At 46.9% G+C, this 15,459-nt stretch overlaps 2 protein-coding genes across 3 annotated transcripts in view; both read right to left on the bottom strand.

Annotated features, from left to right (window-relative positions):
- tet3 (tet methylcytosine dioxygenase 3) overlaps positions 1-5,619 on the bottom strand; it is a 40,850-nt gene extending 35,231 nt beyond the window's left edge. The window contains exons 1-2 of the mRNA XM_081714931.1: positions 5,466-5,619; positions 3,301-3,994 (exon numbers count right to left, since the gene is read on the bottom strand). Coding sequence (XP_081571057.1) covers positions 3,301-3,657 — 357 coding nt within the window. The 5' untranslated portion in view covers positions 3,658-3,994; positions 5,466-5,619. The remainder of the gene's footprint in view (positions 1-3,300; positions 3,995-5,465) is intronic.
- A 777-nt stretch (positions 5,620-6,396) lies between these two features.
- On the bottom strand, positions 6,397-14,395 carry ap3m2 (adaptor related protein complex 3 subunit mu 2). Of its 2 annotated transcripts, none has more exons than XM_027025988.3 (9): positions 14,305-14,395; positions 13,483-13,771; positions 12,822-12,993; positions 11,849-11,986; positions 11,613-11,698; positions 10,947-11,080; positions 10,160-10,367; positions 9,237-9,381; positions 6,397-8,338 (listed from the first exon to the last, which is right to left on the bottom strand). In XM_027025988.3, the coding sequence occupies exons 2-9, from the start codon at positions 13,753-13,755 to the stop codon at positions 8,238-8,240; spliced, it is 1,257 nt and encodes a 418-aa protein (XP_026881789.1). In that variant the 5' UTR covers positions 13,756-13,771; positions 14,305-14,395; the 3' UTR covers positions 6,397-8,237. The 2 variants fall into 2 exon arrangements, with proteins under 2 accessions (XP_026881789.1, XP_026881790.1); XM_027025989.3 differs by lacking the exon at positions 14,305-14,395 and adding an exon at positions 14,106-14,234.
- Between the last annotated feature and the right edge of the window lie 1,064 nt (positions 14,396-15,459).

The raw sequence follows: 15,459 nt of genomic DNA, 5'->3' as shown, positions 1-15,459 counted from the left end.
GAGACCTCATGGTGATAAGCCCCTCTCGTATTCACACACACACACACAAAAACTTACCACTGTGCCTGTTACCCCTGTCTGTGTTACCCCTGAGTCTCTTAACGCTCTGTCTGTTACCCCTGAGTTTGTTACCAGTCTGTCTGTTACCCCTGAGCCCAACTGCAGCCTCGTCCCCATATGCAGCTACACTACTGAGTACCAAATTATTACAGCAAGCAAATCATTATTGTTATTATTGTTATTATTATTAACAGCAATAACAATAATAATGCCATTACAAGGGAATAAATAAATAAATGTATTTATTAATGTACACTTAAATAAATACATTAATAAACAAACCCCTTTGCACAAAGGAAAGACAAGAAAAGGGGCCCTCTGTGTCCCAGGGAGACTCCCACATGAGTCACGGGAGCGCCTCCAAAGGTCAAAGGTCACAGAGCCGTGCATATGGAGCGTGCTGGAGGAATTCTCCGCCGCTGTGTCTGAGAGCTTCACGCTTCTCTAGCGCACACTGAGCTAGTCAACCCACCCCGCCTCCAAATAATGTTCAGACCGCTCTCGTGATCTTGTGATCTTTCCTTTAGAAAAAGTTCAGATTTACATGGCGCAGGTCAGACATGGGGGACTCCACCTTGCTGGCTCAGCGTACGCCTGGAACAAACTTCCCGTTGCGCTTGGAAAGCGTGAAAACACATCTGGCTTTGTTTATCACATACAAAGCTCGGTCCTGGAGTAAGAAGCAACTTCCGTGAAGAGTCTTTCACAGCATAAATTAATCCAGAGCTTAATCTGGGCTGGGAACACCAGACTGCAAAACTCCAAACGTGGATACACAGGCTGGCGGTTGGCAGTGCTAAACTTCTCACATTATAGTGCACACGTGATGGCCAGCTCTCTGAGCTGGTGCTGATCCTGAGCAGGCGGTGCCACGACCTCCACAACGGCCCTTTAAGAGGGAAAGAATGTTCGAAACAAACTGGCTTTTCCATCTACAGCCCTGTATGATGATCCTGATATACCAGTCACAGAACACACACACACACACACACACATCCACTCCCCCAGCTATCACTCAGCACACAGCCCAAAGCAAACAAGCAAACAAAACAAAGAGTCGATAATCTGGCTGCCTTCGGCTGGAGCAGAGGAACTGAACCGACGAGAAACAGCCCAGACCCTCCCTCCTCACCCTCGCGCCCGGACAGGCCCCAGGTTGAACCAGCCAACCACCGCTTTCAGGTAACTGTCATAACCTGGAAGTATATCTTAACGAGCCAGCTGGAGCAAATTCCATGTCGGTCTTGCTAAGACACGAGAAAGATGCCAATGCTGAAGACAGCAGCTACAAGGCTCATTCTAGTCAAAACCTGTCAGGCTTGGACTTTAGTATTTTACACACAATGTGCACACAAATATCATCATTTCTCACACTCATTTCTCACCACACAGCAGGTGGTGTAAGGCAGAAACATAATGCACTCAACAACGGCAGGGGTGGAAGGCCTTCAACCTAATAATCTTATTAATAATAATAATAATAATACTACTAATAATAATAATAATAATGATCTTAATAACCATCATGATAAATTATATAATGCTCTCCTCAGACCTCAAGTCAAAGTTGCATAATTCCACAACACATACACAAAACACCTTCCACACATAGTAGCGTTTAAAAAGATGGCTCCATAGCTCGTGCCGTTTATCCTTACTGAGTCTCTTGAAGACACTCAGTTAACTGAGTGAAATCACTGTCATGCTCACCCATCCTGTCTGCAGGCCAGACAGCCAGGTGTCAGCCTTCTGCAAGAGGCTGAGGGTCAGGGCCATGTGATCTACTGGGGCCCTGAGCAGACACAGGACAGAGGACAAGCTAAACTCAGGACAGTCACCAGGACAGGAGCTTCGGGTCCCTTCGCTCGAACAGAGATTTGTGGACAGAGTCTGATGTATCCCATAATTCCAAAGTTAACAGCTGTGTAATGCACATTAAAAGAGATTACGGAGGTGAAGACGATGTCTGGTAAACGTAGCGTTTCTCAAAGTCAATCCAAGAACCCAAAACCTGCCTCGAACAGTTGAATGGTTTAACCTCCCATAAAACCAGAACACTCCCACGCAGAGAGGGCGGCACCCAGTACCAGACTGGGGAAGCAGAACCCCACATGTTTCTTCACTGCCAAACCAGTTCTACACAGGCAGAAGTACTCCTAGCTGTGATGTCAGGTGTATGCAGTCTCAAAGACCAGTGCAATCAGAGGGTGTGTGGCAGACAAGTTCAGGCAACACACATGTGGAATGCCTCTGAGCTGGAGCCAGAACAGGAACCCAGAGCAGGACTGATCCTGGATCAGCTGAACCCCGAGCAGAGCTAAGCCTGGATCAGCTGAACCCAATGCAGGGCTGACACAGGGTCAGCTGAACCCTGATCAGGGCCGAGCCTACTGTTACCATATCGGACCAGTCTGTACAGACTTCATTCTTGGGGCCTGTTCAAGAAGTCACAGATAAAATAAATGGCTAAGGTGAATAATTAAATGTTTAATTAGTTTAAATGTGTACATGTATGGTGTCATAGCAACGACTGTTTCTCAAAAACTACTCGACCCAACTTGTATGAAGAGTTACAACAGTTCAGTTTAAGGAGAGGAGCAGAGTTATGGCAGGGACCTTTACTGTCCCACAGTGTGGCCTTTAAATGACTGTAATTATGATTCTCATAAATGTTTCACATGAACTTGTTCTGGTGTTACATTAGTCCTCATTTTTCTCAGATGTCAGAGTGAGCAGAATAATTACACACTAACCAAAAAGGTTCGAGTGTGAACACACACACACACACACACACACACACACACACACACACACACACCTTTCCCCTCTTTGTCTTTTTTGACACAGTGTCCTAACATTCAACATTTTTACAGTTACACGGTAATTACTAGCCTACATCTGCACAACAACCAGTTCATGATCACTTATTCCATAAAAAGACTTTCAGGATTAGACAGATCTGCTAAATCATCTCAAGGAAAACCAATTAGCACAACATTTAAAACCAGAGTCCTGGCTAACAGGTAATCGTCAAATAACAACCCATGATCATAACAGAGAGTCTGTCTGCTGCCTTTAAGATCCACCACAACAATGACATGATTTAATAGATAAGAAATGTTCTTGTTTCTTATGCATTGTTTCTTATCTATACACAGGAATAATAACAAGCCATTTGTGTGTGTCTGTGTAGCTGCTTCTGGAGTATGCGCTCCCCTGGTCATAGGCCACACGCCTTACCTGCCAGGGGTCCTTCCTCTTTTTCAGCTTGTCACACTTCCTTAGCTTACAGATCTGATGGCCAATCTTCCTGTTGAGGCAACTACCACAGCTGCCGCAGTTCTCCGTCCGCCTGCAGGGGGCGCACGTCCCGCACCGTCTCCTCTTCTTCCGGGTGGGCACCGCCGGCCCTGGGAGCTCGGGGTGGGATAGGGTGTAGAGGCCGGTGTGCTGGTGCTCCGTCTGAATGTACTGCATCAGCGGAGACACCACCGCCATGCCCCTGGAACCGAGGAAGACTCTGGCATCCTCTTCATCCTGGGAGAAGTCATAGATGTCGGGTGGGGGGGGAGCCGAGGCACCCCTTGAGTTGGGCATGGTTCCTCTGCTGGTCTGGCCTAGCAGAGGCAGGGAAAGGTACGGTGGCCAGGGAGGGACACAAGGGGTTTGAGACAATTAAGGTGAGTGTCACCACAGCAGAGAGATGTGAACAAAGTAACTGCTGCTGGAGTTGAGTAGGTTGCCAACGAAAGAGGGCGACCAAAGATGGCAGAGCAAGGCTGGATGTCCCTACTGAAGGCGACTCAGGTGCTCAAGCTCTGTTCACCTGTCCTGACAGGTGACCTGCAGGCAGGCAGTACAGGGCATCCAACCAGGTGGGACCTCAGTGGCTTCATGGCCATTTCAGCTCATTGCTCCTCCAGCCTTTAGCGGACTGCGGGATACAGAAAAGAGGGGGAAAAAAATAAAAAGTGAGAGAGAGAAAAACCCTGCGTTAAAAAAGTCCTCATCTCAGCTATCGATACGTCAGTGCGGTGGGGGATGGCAGATTTGGGACTGGCTTAACATTCAGCATGCTAGCCCGAACCTGACTACATGAACCTGTCTACACAACTGTGCGGAGATGGGTGTATATGTAACTGCACTGCACGCCAGGTACTGTGATTAAACACCGAGTGTGCGCATGGCCACACTCTCCCAGTCTGGACGCACATCTCGGCACGTAGAACCGCCGCGCGACGTGCGCCGTGTGAGAACGCGCGCAGTTGCAAGGGCGAGTTCCCGCGAGGACAGCTCGCTTTGTTCGTGCTCGGAGACTCCGCTCAGCCGTCTGTAAAACCGTCAGTGAACGACCCCTCGTCATATCACATTACGGGCTGGGTCCCTCCCTGCGCTGCCCCGCGCGTCTCTTATGTCGTTTTGGGGACCACGGCGTCTCGCACCGCTCCCAAAAATACCCCCAGCCGTGGCTCCGCTACCGCGAGCCCGACACGCCTCGGCGTGGTTTGCGCCCCAGACACGATAAAGTGCTGGAGCAGCCGTGCGCGCCCTTCTCCTGCACGCCAGACAGCTGCTGAAAGGCTCGGCGCTGTCCTAACGCGGCAGGCGCAGAGCACGTGAAGCGGGAGCACGCTAGAGACGCCCGCGGCGATCGTTCGCTCCGTTCGAGCGGACGTCGCGCGCGGAGGCTATAGAAAACTGCGGGGTATTTATTTATTCACCCTAATGCAGGGAGGCTGGTGGCTGTTGCCGGTTGTTCAGAAGCGGGAAACGGTGATCCGTCCGCGCATGCCGAAGACAAAAAATGTAGCGCGCGCATCCTGGCCGAACACGCGCTGCGACGAATGAGCACGTGGCTCATTCGGCGATTAAAACCCATGCCGGGCGCTTTCGCTCGAGCGGCGGGAGAGATCGTTGTCCGCTAGAACACGCGCTGCCTGCGGCGGCCTTAAAGACCACCGAGCTACCGTTTGTTCCGCTAAATCGTGTTTGCACGCGGGCAGCAAAGTTTACTTTAAAAAAGGTGGAAAAAACGACACATCGGCACGAGACCCCCCTCCCCTCCTCCCTCTGTGAAAACAGAACCCCGGGGTGCACGCGGATAATGGCCAACCCATCAGGGGAATTTGTTACAAGTTACACCAAAGTAAACACAAAGCGCCACGGCGATTAATTACCGACTAATTAACGCATTTGTGAGTGGCGGAGCACCAGATTCCGGACATCCCCCAGTCCGGAGTTATCAGGGACCAGTGTGTATTGGGCTAATTGCACCTAATCGGCCTCTAGGCGGAATACACACCGGTCGCCGGTAGCCGCTGTCATCTGGCCGCCGTGAAGGAAACTTACAAACATCAAACTACAGGAAACTACAGCCGCGGAATAAAAAGCATGATACTACTTACCCCGAGGACGGAAAGCTCTGCGTGCGGTTGCATGGCCCTGCTGAGCGACTGAGTCTGTTAAGGTAGGACTACTTAAAACACATCTGACCACGACAAGAGTGTCCCCAACAGTGCCAAGACCCGCGCGGCGGAAAACGTAGGCGAGTGCAAGCAACAGCGTGACTCACGCGCAACGGGCCTCGCCGAGACGCGGCTGGAAACCTGCCAGCACGTCGCGCTGTAGCGTCATGAGTGAACCAGAGCTGAGAATTAAGAGAGAAACTTTCTCGTGCTTCTCGTGTCTTGAGTGTTGGGAGTTGTTGGAGGAGAGGGACGAGCCGGGACAACGGACCCACGAGGCTGGAGTAAACCGCGGACTGGAATTCAGCGACCGCGCTGGAACGAGAGGCTTAAATGTTCATCTCCAAGACAGCAGGTGTCATTCCAACCACTAGCACTAAATAGCATTATCATGAGAAAGGTTTCACATATTGGTTGCTTTAAGAAGTTTTAAACACCTTCCAACGGATAATTGCCAAATATTTTGTGCAAACTGTTCACTGGACCAAGTATTTCAGACCAAGATCAATATCACAGAAGTCAGAACAAACGCTCAGGTCAGGGACTGAGTGCCCTGTGCAACCTCCCAAATTAAACCCTAAAAAAGTTAACACTTATACGGTCTTCCTTTATGGTTGGACCGAAGTCTGGGTCCAAGCAGAACCTTTCTGCCTTCGTCCGAAGCCCCCGGGCTGAGCCAAACAGGCATTTGGTTCCAGGTAGTGTACTGTCTTTCAGAATGTTTTTTGAGGGAGAGTTCTGAGACGTTCGTGGAATCGTACAGGAGGACACTGAAAAACGCAGAAACAACTGCACGTGAAGCCAGTGAGTTTTAAAAGTATCTTCAGAAGGGGAGAAGCTCGTGCACGTGAACAAACTCAGGGATGACAAATCACTTTCACATCTTTTATTCTGCAGCACTGGAGAAACCACGTGGATTCAGGACCAACACAGAAATGAAAAATCACACACAACACAAGCAAAAGTGCAAAACAGAAAACATCCAACACAGTGCATAGTGCCAATAAAAAACAACAGGCTCCAATAAAACAGCTGAAGGGCTCGCTCAGTTTGGAGTCTGTTCCATTGGTTCCCATAACCTAGCAACCAATCCGGACCTTGGACCTCCACCAATAGGTGAAATTAAAGGGCTTCAATATTTTCATATCAGAACTGCATTATGGGTAATCCATGGGAGAAACATCCTTTCAACCAGATATGTTTCTGAAATAAACACAGGAATGTGGTGTAAAACTGGTCAGGTTGAGTGGATACTCTAAACTGTCCTGTATGAACATCACCTGTGTGTAAGTATATATGTGTGTGCGTATGTGTGCGCATGTCCAGTGATGGTTGGTGGTATATAAATGTAAATAATAATAAAAGCCGTGCTACACAGATCCAGGCTTGGTAATGGAAAGCTTGTTTACTACGGAGTGTCTGACTGATCAACAGGATCATCAGAAGAACAGGACCCCATAAACCAAATGCCCAGGAAACGTTCCCCACACATTGCGCACACACAGGAATATCAGTGCACAAACCAAACAGGAAGAAAGAAATAAACAATAAAAACACAAAGGATGAGGGAGTCGAGGAAAGAGCAGGGAAACAGATGGAATGATGGGAATAGAGACAGGGAGTGATGAATGGGAAATCCGAAGAGGCTGATGTAGTCAGTGTGTGGAGAGGGAAATGCAGAAAGGACAGAGAAACTCCAAAGACTTACACAGACTGGTGCATTACTGAAAATGCACGATTATGGGAAGAGGACCGTTTTCATAGAGGACAAGAGAGTTGAACACTAACATGTGCATGAGTTTCAGACTGACTGTAGTCCGACTGTACATTAACACACAGTCACTGTGGTCCGACTGTACATTAACACACAGTCACTGTGGTCTGACTGTACATTAACACACAGTCACTGTAGTCTGACTGTACATTAACATACAGTCACTGTGGTCTGACTACACTAACAGTCACTGTAGTCTGACTGTACATTAACACAGTCAATGTAGTCTGACTGTACATTAACACACAGTCACTGTAGTCTGTACATTAACAGTCACTGTGGTCCGACTGTACATTAACATACAGTCACTGTGGTCCGACTGTACATTAACATACAGTCACTGTGGTCTGACTGTACATTAACATACAGTCACTGTGGTCTGACTACACCAACACAGTCACTGTAGTCTGACTGTACATTAACATACAGTCAATGTAGTCTGACTGTACATTAACATACAGTCAATGTAGTCTGTACATTAACACAGTCACTGTGGTCTGACTGTACATTAACATACAGTCACTGTGGTCTGACTGTACATTAACATACAGTCACTGTAGTCTGACTGTACATGGTCCATAACTCCACTGTCTGTGTGTCTAACGTCAGTCATCCCCCAGGTCCGAGATCACCAGGAGCCGCGATTAGTGTAGAGGACTGCCCTGCGATCAGGAAGGATAACATTACTAAGGTATGACGAACTCCAAACACTACTGACTAAAACCTTTCATGAAGAAATAATAATTTCTTTAAAATCCTGAAATGCATTATTTCTAGTTAATAAACTTTAGTTAATAAAGTCCCCTCCCAGTCTTTGTTTGTTGGTTATTGGGTCGCTTTGTTGTTTGCTCGTTTACACTGCGTACAGTAAAACGTCAGCACGCGGGTGTGGATGTCGTAGTGCTCCCGTAGGCAGGGCGCCACGGAGCCATCAGCTTCTAGGTCCGGACCTGGAATTTGCCAGCCATGGTCATGTACTTGATGCCTTTAAAGGGTTTGTATTTCTCTCCATACATGTCCAGGCGATTTACCTTCAGGCCTTCAAGACAAAGAAGAAAAGCCACGTGTGACAACACAGTCTGTGCTTTACAATACTTTGCCATGGTTGCCATGGGTATAGGTATGTGGGACAGGTCCTTCGCTGAAAGAGACATTTGCATGTGAACCCACAATCCTGCAGGTTTAGGGCTCGACTAGGACCGCTGCTAACGCTGTGCAATTGCACCACCTAGTGGTCGAATCACGGTAACGTCACGAACGGTTACGTTGGCGTAACAATAGCATTATGGTTTAATAACAGCATAAAGCAGGTCACAATCACTTCATGAGAAAATCAAAAGCCTCAGGCGATGAAATGTCACGATTTGAGTTCGTATTGTCTAAACTGAAGTGGTCCTAATAAAATGGCCTGTTTTATTTTTATATTTAGCTTTTATAAAAAGTGGTACGCTTCATTTGACTGACTGCCCCAACTGCATTTCTGATCCAAGCCAAATCAGAAATTTAAAATCACTAGCTATTTTCCGATTAGAATATTTTTATAGATAGAAAATGCTCTCAGCAAATGGCCACTTGACAAGAGTTTATGCAAAAAAACAGGATGAAGTGAATAAGACTGATCTCAGATCTGTCCATCAACAGGGTGAACATTGCATGAAAAAGGACTGGGCACAGAACTACAGGTGGGCAATACATCATACGCCATCATTATCACGATAAATTACATACAAGAAAATATACTTTTCTAAATATACTGCAGGTATTGCGAACATTCTAGTACATTCGTGTTTCATGAAATGAGAGATTTAGGTCAGATAATAGCATTTCAAATGCGTCATTACTGTTTTGTTGGGGTTCAGAGTTCAGAGTTCTTGTTCTGTAGGCAGCAGTGAGAGGAGTTGTGTGGACTTGGAGGCCCCAGGCCCCGGGACAGTTACCTGAGACGGCCATCTGTGGGATCTTGAATTGGATGTTGATGGTGGGGTTCTCGTCCGGCTTGGATGCTCCCGCCTGTAGACTCATACTGCCTTTCAGACTGGGCAGCTTCTGAGGGTTGATCTTCCCCACGTCCCAGGTCAAGAGCTGAGGACACGGACACACACACACACACACACAAGCACACACACAAGCACACACACAAGCACACACACAAGCACACACACAAGCACACACACAAGCACACACACAAGCACACACACACATGTACACAGACAAATTAGTCTTATAATATTATGAATGTAAATGTAAATATTATGTAATTATATTATCTTTTGGGGCTGTATTGCACTTGTATATTAACACTAATTCTATGCCTGCACTTAACCTAACCTTTAACCTCTGATCCTTCAGCCCTAAGTGTCTGAAAGTACTGGAGATCTGCTGCAGACGTTTCTGCTGAGAGTCACAGCACCAGTTCACCCAGTTAACACCCAGTTAACATCTAGTTCATCATAAAAGCTTCCAGCCATACAGAAACAGAAAGAAAACTATCAGTACTTTCCTTTTTTTTTGTGGATATTTTATACTGACACTCCAGCATAACAATTAAATGGGCAGAAACCCCAGTGTGTGATGGAGACTGTTCAAAAGACAGCCTCATGCACATTTCCTCACACACAGACCAACACAACAGCACGCACTGGGCAATTAATACATTCTCACTCAAACACACATACGCATACACACACACCATAAACACAAACACAGAGACAAACAGACAGACACACATGCACACATTACAAGAAATAAATACACACACACACACACAGTAGCAACCATGACACAGAGAAACGTAGCGGTGCACACAAACATACACACACGCACATCCCCACAAAGCACTGGCATAAAGGCTCCCAGTTACCTTAGTGACAGGGTCAAAGGTGTAAGTGCCCTGTGAGGGGCTGAGGTTGGCATTCAGGACCACGCGGGGCAACCGGCTGCTGACCAGCACAGACTCCACAACCTTCCCCATGGTCTGTTTGGGCCCCAGCGTCAGGTCAAAGCGCCCCTGAGAACTACCCTCCCGAAACGTGATGTTATGCTTCACGTATACGGGAATGGCCACCAGGCTGATGGAGAGAGAGAGAGAGAGAGAGAGAGAGAGAGAGAGAGAGAGAGAGAGAGAGAGAGAGAGAGAGAGAGAGAGAGAGAGAGAGAGAGAGAGAGAGAGAGAGAGAGAGAGAGAGAGAGAGAGAGAGAGAGAGAGAGAGAGAGAGAGAGAGAGAGAGAGAATGAATGCAGGAGTGAGAATTTGTTTATCACTTTATGTCATCTGTGCAGTATTCTAGCAGATGTAATGACAGTCCTGAAATCTTTAATTTATATTTTAGTTATTATCTTATATTTTGTTAGATATATTTTTTATTTTATGTGGATACTGGTTGAACTATAAACAATAAAATCACTCACTCACTCAGTCAGTCAATATATAGACCTTTTCCCTGTTGAGCTAAACTTCACTGATAATGATCACCATCTGGACACTACAAATCCAATCAAATTTGGTTTAATATGAATTTAGAACATGGGTTTGTGTGGTCTTGTAGCTCTATTGGATATCCCATCCTCGTAAAAATGTTTTCTAACAGCTGCAGCAGTTGCAGGTAGGCAGTGTAACGAGCTTTTTAAAAGGGAAGCATCCATCTCACTTCTGAGAGCTGACGTGGTAGGAGAGGAGCCGGAAGTTTCCGTCTGGAGGGATGAAAGAAAGAATTCGCTCAGCCTCCCAGCGCTTAAAACGCACACACGGGTGGAAACTGACATCGTCCAGCAGCCGGGGGTTCTGAGAGAGAGAGAGAGAGAGAGAGAGAGAGAGAGAGAGAGAGAGAGAGAGAGAGAGAGAGAGAGAGAGAGAGAGAGAGAGAGAGAGAGAGAGCGCGAGAGAAAGGGAGAGAGCGCAAGAGAGCGAGAGAAAGGGAGAGAGAGAGCGCGAGAGAGAGCGTGAGAGAGGGAGAAACAGGGAGAGAGAGAGAGAGAGAGAGAGAGAGATAGAGAAACAAAGAAAAAGAAAGAAGGCAAGAGATGAAGGATGAGAGATGAAGGGAATGACGTAAAAGAATCAAAAGGGAGGAGAGAAAACAGGAGAAGGGGAGAATGAAAGAACACTGCATGTGAGTATTGTGAAGGCTTGCAGCGTCAAACAGCTGGAGTCAAATTTAAAGCCAGAAAACGTGCCAATCCTAGATCAGCATTTGCTTGTTTATACAATGCAGACAGAAAAGAACACAGACAGAAGCCTGATCCTGGATGAGCTCTTATGTGCACATAAGACACTCAGCTGTGACTCTCGGTCTAATTAGTTTGATGAGACTCACCATAAACGACAGAGTGAGGTCAGGCATACCAGTGAGCTTCACACAAGCATCAATCACACCCTGGATCTCCGCGGTGACGGTGGAACCTGCGAGGTGCAGTGGGCGGGGCAGAGAATCCTTCTTAGTAAGACGGGTGGACTTTGATGGGTGGACTGTCAAATTAGCATATTATCGTGATATATGTAAATAAGAAAGCCGGCAGCCAGTCACTGTAACCGAGTGGGACGGGATTCTACCGGATTTATCGATGATGGCGTCAATCTCTTCCACCACATCAAAATAGGCCTCGTTGTTTGTGTACTTGACCCCTGTTCGTCGCCATGGCACCACAGAGAGCTGGCCTGTAGGAAGCTGCTCCCCAACATTAGTGCTGCCTGTTTTACAGAGCGCACATGCACACACACACACACACACACACACACACACACACACACACACACGCATGCAGGCACACAACATGAGCTGTAATGATATCATTGTTTTATTGCTAATATCAATTCCAAATAGCAAATCTGCAGTAAGTGACAGTACACTGTATAAATACAACCAGCAACCTTTATATTGTAACCACTTGTCTTTAAATGTGATAGTACAAGATATTGTGTACTACTCAACAACACTGACCCTTTCCCAGGTCACGAAAGGCTGCCAGATGCACCTCTCTGTGTTCAGCTTAATTTACTCTGTGCTTTTTAACCAACTGAAATTTGCCAGAGTATGGAAGTATTACCCAATCAGGAAACATCTTTACAAGAAGGCGTGTGAACCTGCTTGTCTGTTATTTTATGCAGAACATAGTCGGGTAGGCTCTGTCTCTGTGTGTGTGTGTGTGTGTGTGTGTGTGTGTGTGTGTGTGTGTGTGTGTGTGTGTGTGTGTGTGTGTGTGTGTGTGTGTGTGTGTGTGTGTGTGTGTGTGTGTGTGTGTAAGGAGGGGTGATCTATTATAGCCTGGTGGAAAATCACAAAGCCCTAAACAACAGCATGTGAAACACGGTACAGTCACACTGCTCACAAGCGTCCAGTGCTCCATTCTTCACGTTCCACCTCACCTCTCTGACACCTGAGATGGGCCGAGACGCTTTGAGAACAAGGGAGTGTTGTCTGAGCAACCGCACATGGCGGACAATCCTGCCAGGCCATTTGTCTGAATGAGTCGAGACTGAGGGGTGGCGGCGTCTGAGCGATGGGGCGAGCTCACGACGTCCTCACCTGTGATGGTGTTCACCACTGTACGCAGGATAGTGGGAGGTTTGATGAGTTCTTTCAGGATGTTGGACTCAGTAGCCAGAGGGAAGCCATTGTCCAGCATCTCCTCCAGCAGCTCGTACACCACCACCACGTTGTCTTTGATAGCTGCTTCAGTGCACACACCAAAATAGTCCTGAGAGAAAGAGAGAGACAGACAGAGGGATGTTTGCCTAAAATCCTACAGTCATGTCGATTACAATTTGAGTTCCCAGCTGTCAGTGTGGTCCTATTGTTCACTTATAGCATGGCACAAGTATCTCAGCTTTGACATTAGGACAAATTCTAAAAGGTTTTTTAAATCATACCCCAGTGGGCGATGTTCCTGTAGAAGGCTGGTGAGATGTTTGGAGTTGCGTGTTGTTGTAGAAGGTTGGTGAGATGTTTGGAGTTGCGTGTTGTTGTAGAAGGTTGGTGAGATGTTTGGAGTTGCGTGTTGTTGTAGAAGGTTGGTGAGATGTTTGGAGTTGCGTGTTGTTGTAGAAGGTTGGTGAGATGTTTGGAGTTGCGTGTTGTTGTAGAAGGTTGGTGAGATGTTTGGAGTTGCGTGTTGTTGTAGAAGGTTGGTGAGATGTTTGGAGATATGTGTTGTTATAGAAGGTTGGTGAGATTTGAATTCACAAACCTGAAACGTGTCCACAACCCGGTGCAGAAACTCGATGACGAAGAGGGGCGGAACCTCGCTCTGGATCACAGCCACGAAGAATATGCGATGGCGGAAGACGCTGATGAGGTAGTGGTGTGGGGTCGGGATGACCGGAGGGACGTTCTCTGGTTCTGTGGCGCGTTCCTGGGCCTCGAAGAAGTAGTCACACACAGATCGGCTGACTGCGCTCTTCCAATGTTTCTCCAAAAATATGTCCCCCGTGGCGTTGACGAGGAACAGACTGTGGATCATCTTGACAGCTGTCGGACTGATATAGCAAATGAAAACAAAGCATGTTACGTTACGGGCAGCCTACGCCAATGACAACCATGTAGCCCAGCTACATACCCCAACCTTTCAACCATGTAGCCCAGCTACATACCCCAACCTTTCAACCATGTAGCCCAGCTACATACCCCAACCTTTCAACACTGGGATCATGACACATATATCGCACTGCAAGATCAGACCTTGATCGCCAGAAATAGGAAACGACTCGACCTCATTTAATATTCGAAAGCATCGTGTTACGAAGCTGCTAAACCATCACCACCCAGGACAGCATTTTTCGTCGGCTGGATGAGCTACAGCCTCCATCCCACCTTCACAGCCTCCATCCCCCTTTCACAGCCTCCATCTTTCTCTCTTCATCCTCCGCTTTTTCGCGTCACAGGACTGTCTCGTGACCACCTGCCTCATTATAGTCGTCGCACGACCGTAAAAAAAAAAAAAACTACAACAAAGAAACCGCGTGTGTGTGATAACAAAACACGAAGGAAACGACAGCAACAGAGCACTCACAGCAACAACGCTCGGCAGGGTTTGGCTCCTTCAGCCTCGTGAATATTCACTGGACGCAGACGTGAAATAAGCCGTTATTCCGTGGTTCAGGGGAAATACATGACTGGCGTTTACTGTGGCCAATCATCAAACGAGACGTCATTTTACACCCTTCCCGTCGACAAAAATTACTGGTGCGCGTTACGGAAGTAAGTAAAGGATACTCCGCGGCTATTGGACGGATTGCTCAGTAAACACACTTAAGCGCGCACTGGGATTGGCTGAGGGACATGGCCGTCTCTGACACGGAACTGAATGGAGCTCCACGCTGACCGACACACACGCACTCCTGCAGAAACAGGACCTAGAGTGTTGTGCACGTTATTACACTACAACAAAACTATAGTCTCCTGTGTACACGAGTCAAGACCAATATGAACAGCAAAGTATCCCGTCATGTAGGACACGTTTGCACAATGTCTGCAAATGTTTAAACGTGAATATTTTGACGACACATAGGTCTCTATAAACCTGTGATCTGTCGTTTATACCCCAAGATTTGCTTTGGGGAAAGGATTTTAATTTTACTTAATCACAAGAGAAAATGAAAATGCATTGATTAGAGTTTTAAGCTGCCAATGCCTAGCATTTCTCGAACGTTATGGCAATGAACCAGCCAAACTCACGTACATCAGATGAGAATCGTAGTACTGAAAGCGTTTTATTATTAATATATTATTAAGCAATCTCACACGAGAGGTAGCGCTGTTATACTGAATACCTGCACGGTACGCACGAGCCCGCGGGCCGAGCACTGAAGATCATAGCCTGATGTTAAGTACAACAGCACGTTATTGCTTTAAAACAACAGTTTAAAAAAGAAACGAAAAGCTCAAACATTATGACTTGCTTGTTTTTTTTTTTGTTTGTTTGTTTGTTTAAACGGTTGTGCCATCACATACAGTTCTGCAACTGGACTGTTGCCAAGCAACACAAACACTGTGCTGCACACGCGCTTGCTACTCTGTGCAGGTCTGCATCACCGCAGGACAGATGCATCATTTATTATATATCATATAATGTCATTAGTCATTAAGGGTTACTAGTAATATAGATAACGCTCGTTCATGTCATTAAGGGTTAATAGACTGCACTTGTTAGGCGGAGTGGTACATG

Source organism: Electrophorus electricus, chromosome 5 (assembly GCF_041902795.1).
Source record: "Electrophorus electricus isolate QZ-2024a chromosome 5, ASM4190279v1, whole genome shotgun sequence".
NCBI classification, from domain to species: Eukaryota; Metazoa; Chordata; class Actinopteri; order Gymnotiformes; family Gymnotidae; genus Electrophorus; species Electrophorus electricus.
The sequence above is the reverse complement of the archived record's forward strand: the minus strand, read 5'-3'. Positions and strand labels throughout refer to the sequence as shown.

What these genes read in the sequence shown, in the direction of transcription:
- ap3m2 (XM_027025988.3), bottom strand. Translation starts at nt 13,755, where the DNA reads ATGATCCACAGTCTGTTCCTCGTCAACGCCACGGGGGACATATTTTTG. An exon ending in ACCTCACTCTGTCGTTTATG is followed by an intron (nt 11,081 to 11,612) that starts GTGAGTCTCATC and finishes TCTCTCTCTCAG; the next exon opens with AACCCCCGGCTGCTGGACGA. An exon ending in CCCACAGATGGCCGTCTCAG is followed by an intron (nt 8,339 to 9,236) that starts GTAACTGTCCCG and finishes TTTGTCTTGAAG; the next exon opens with GCCTGAAGGTAAATCGCCTG.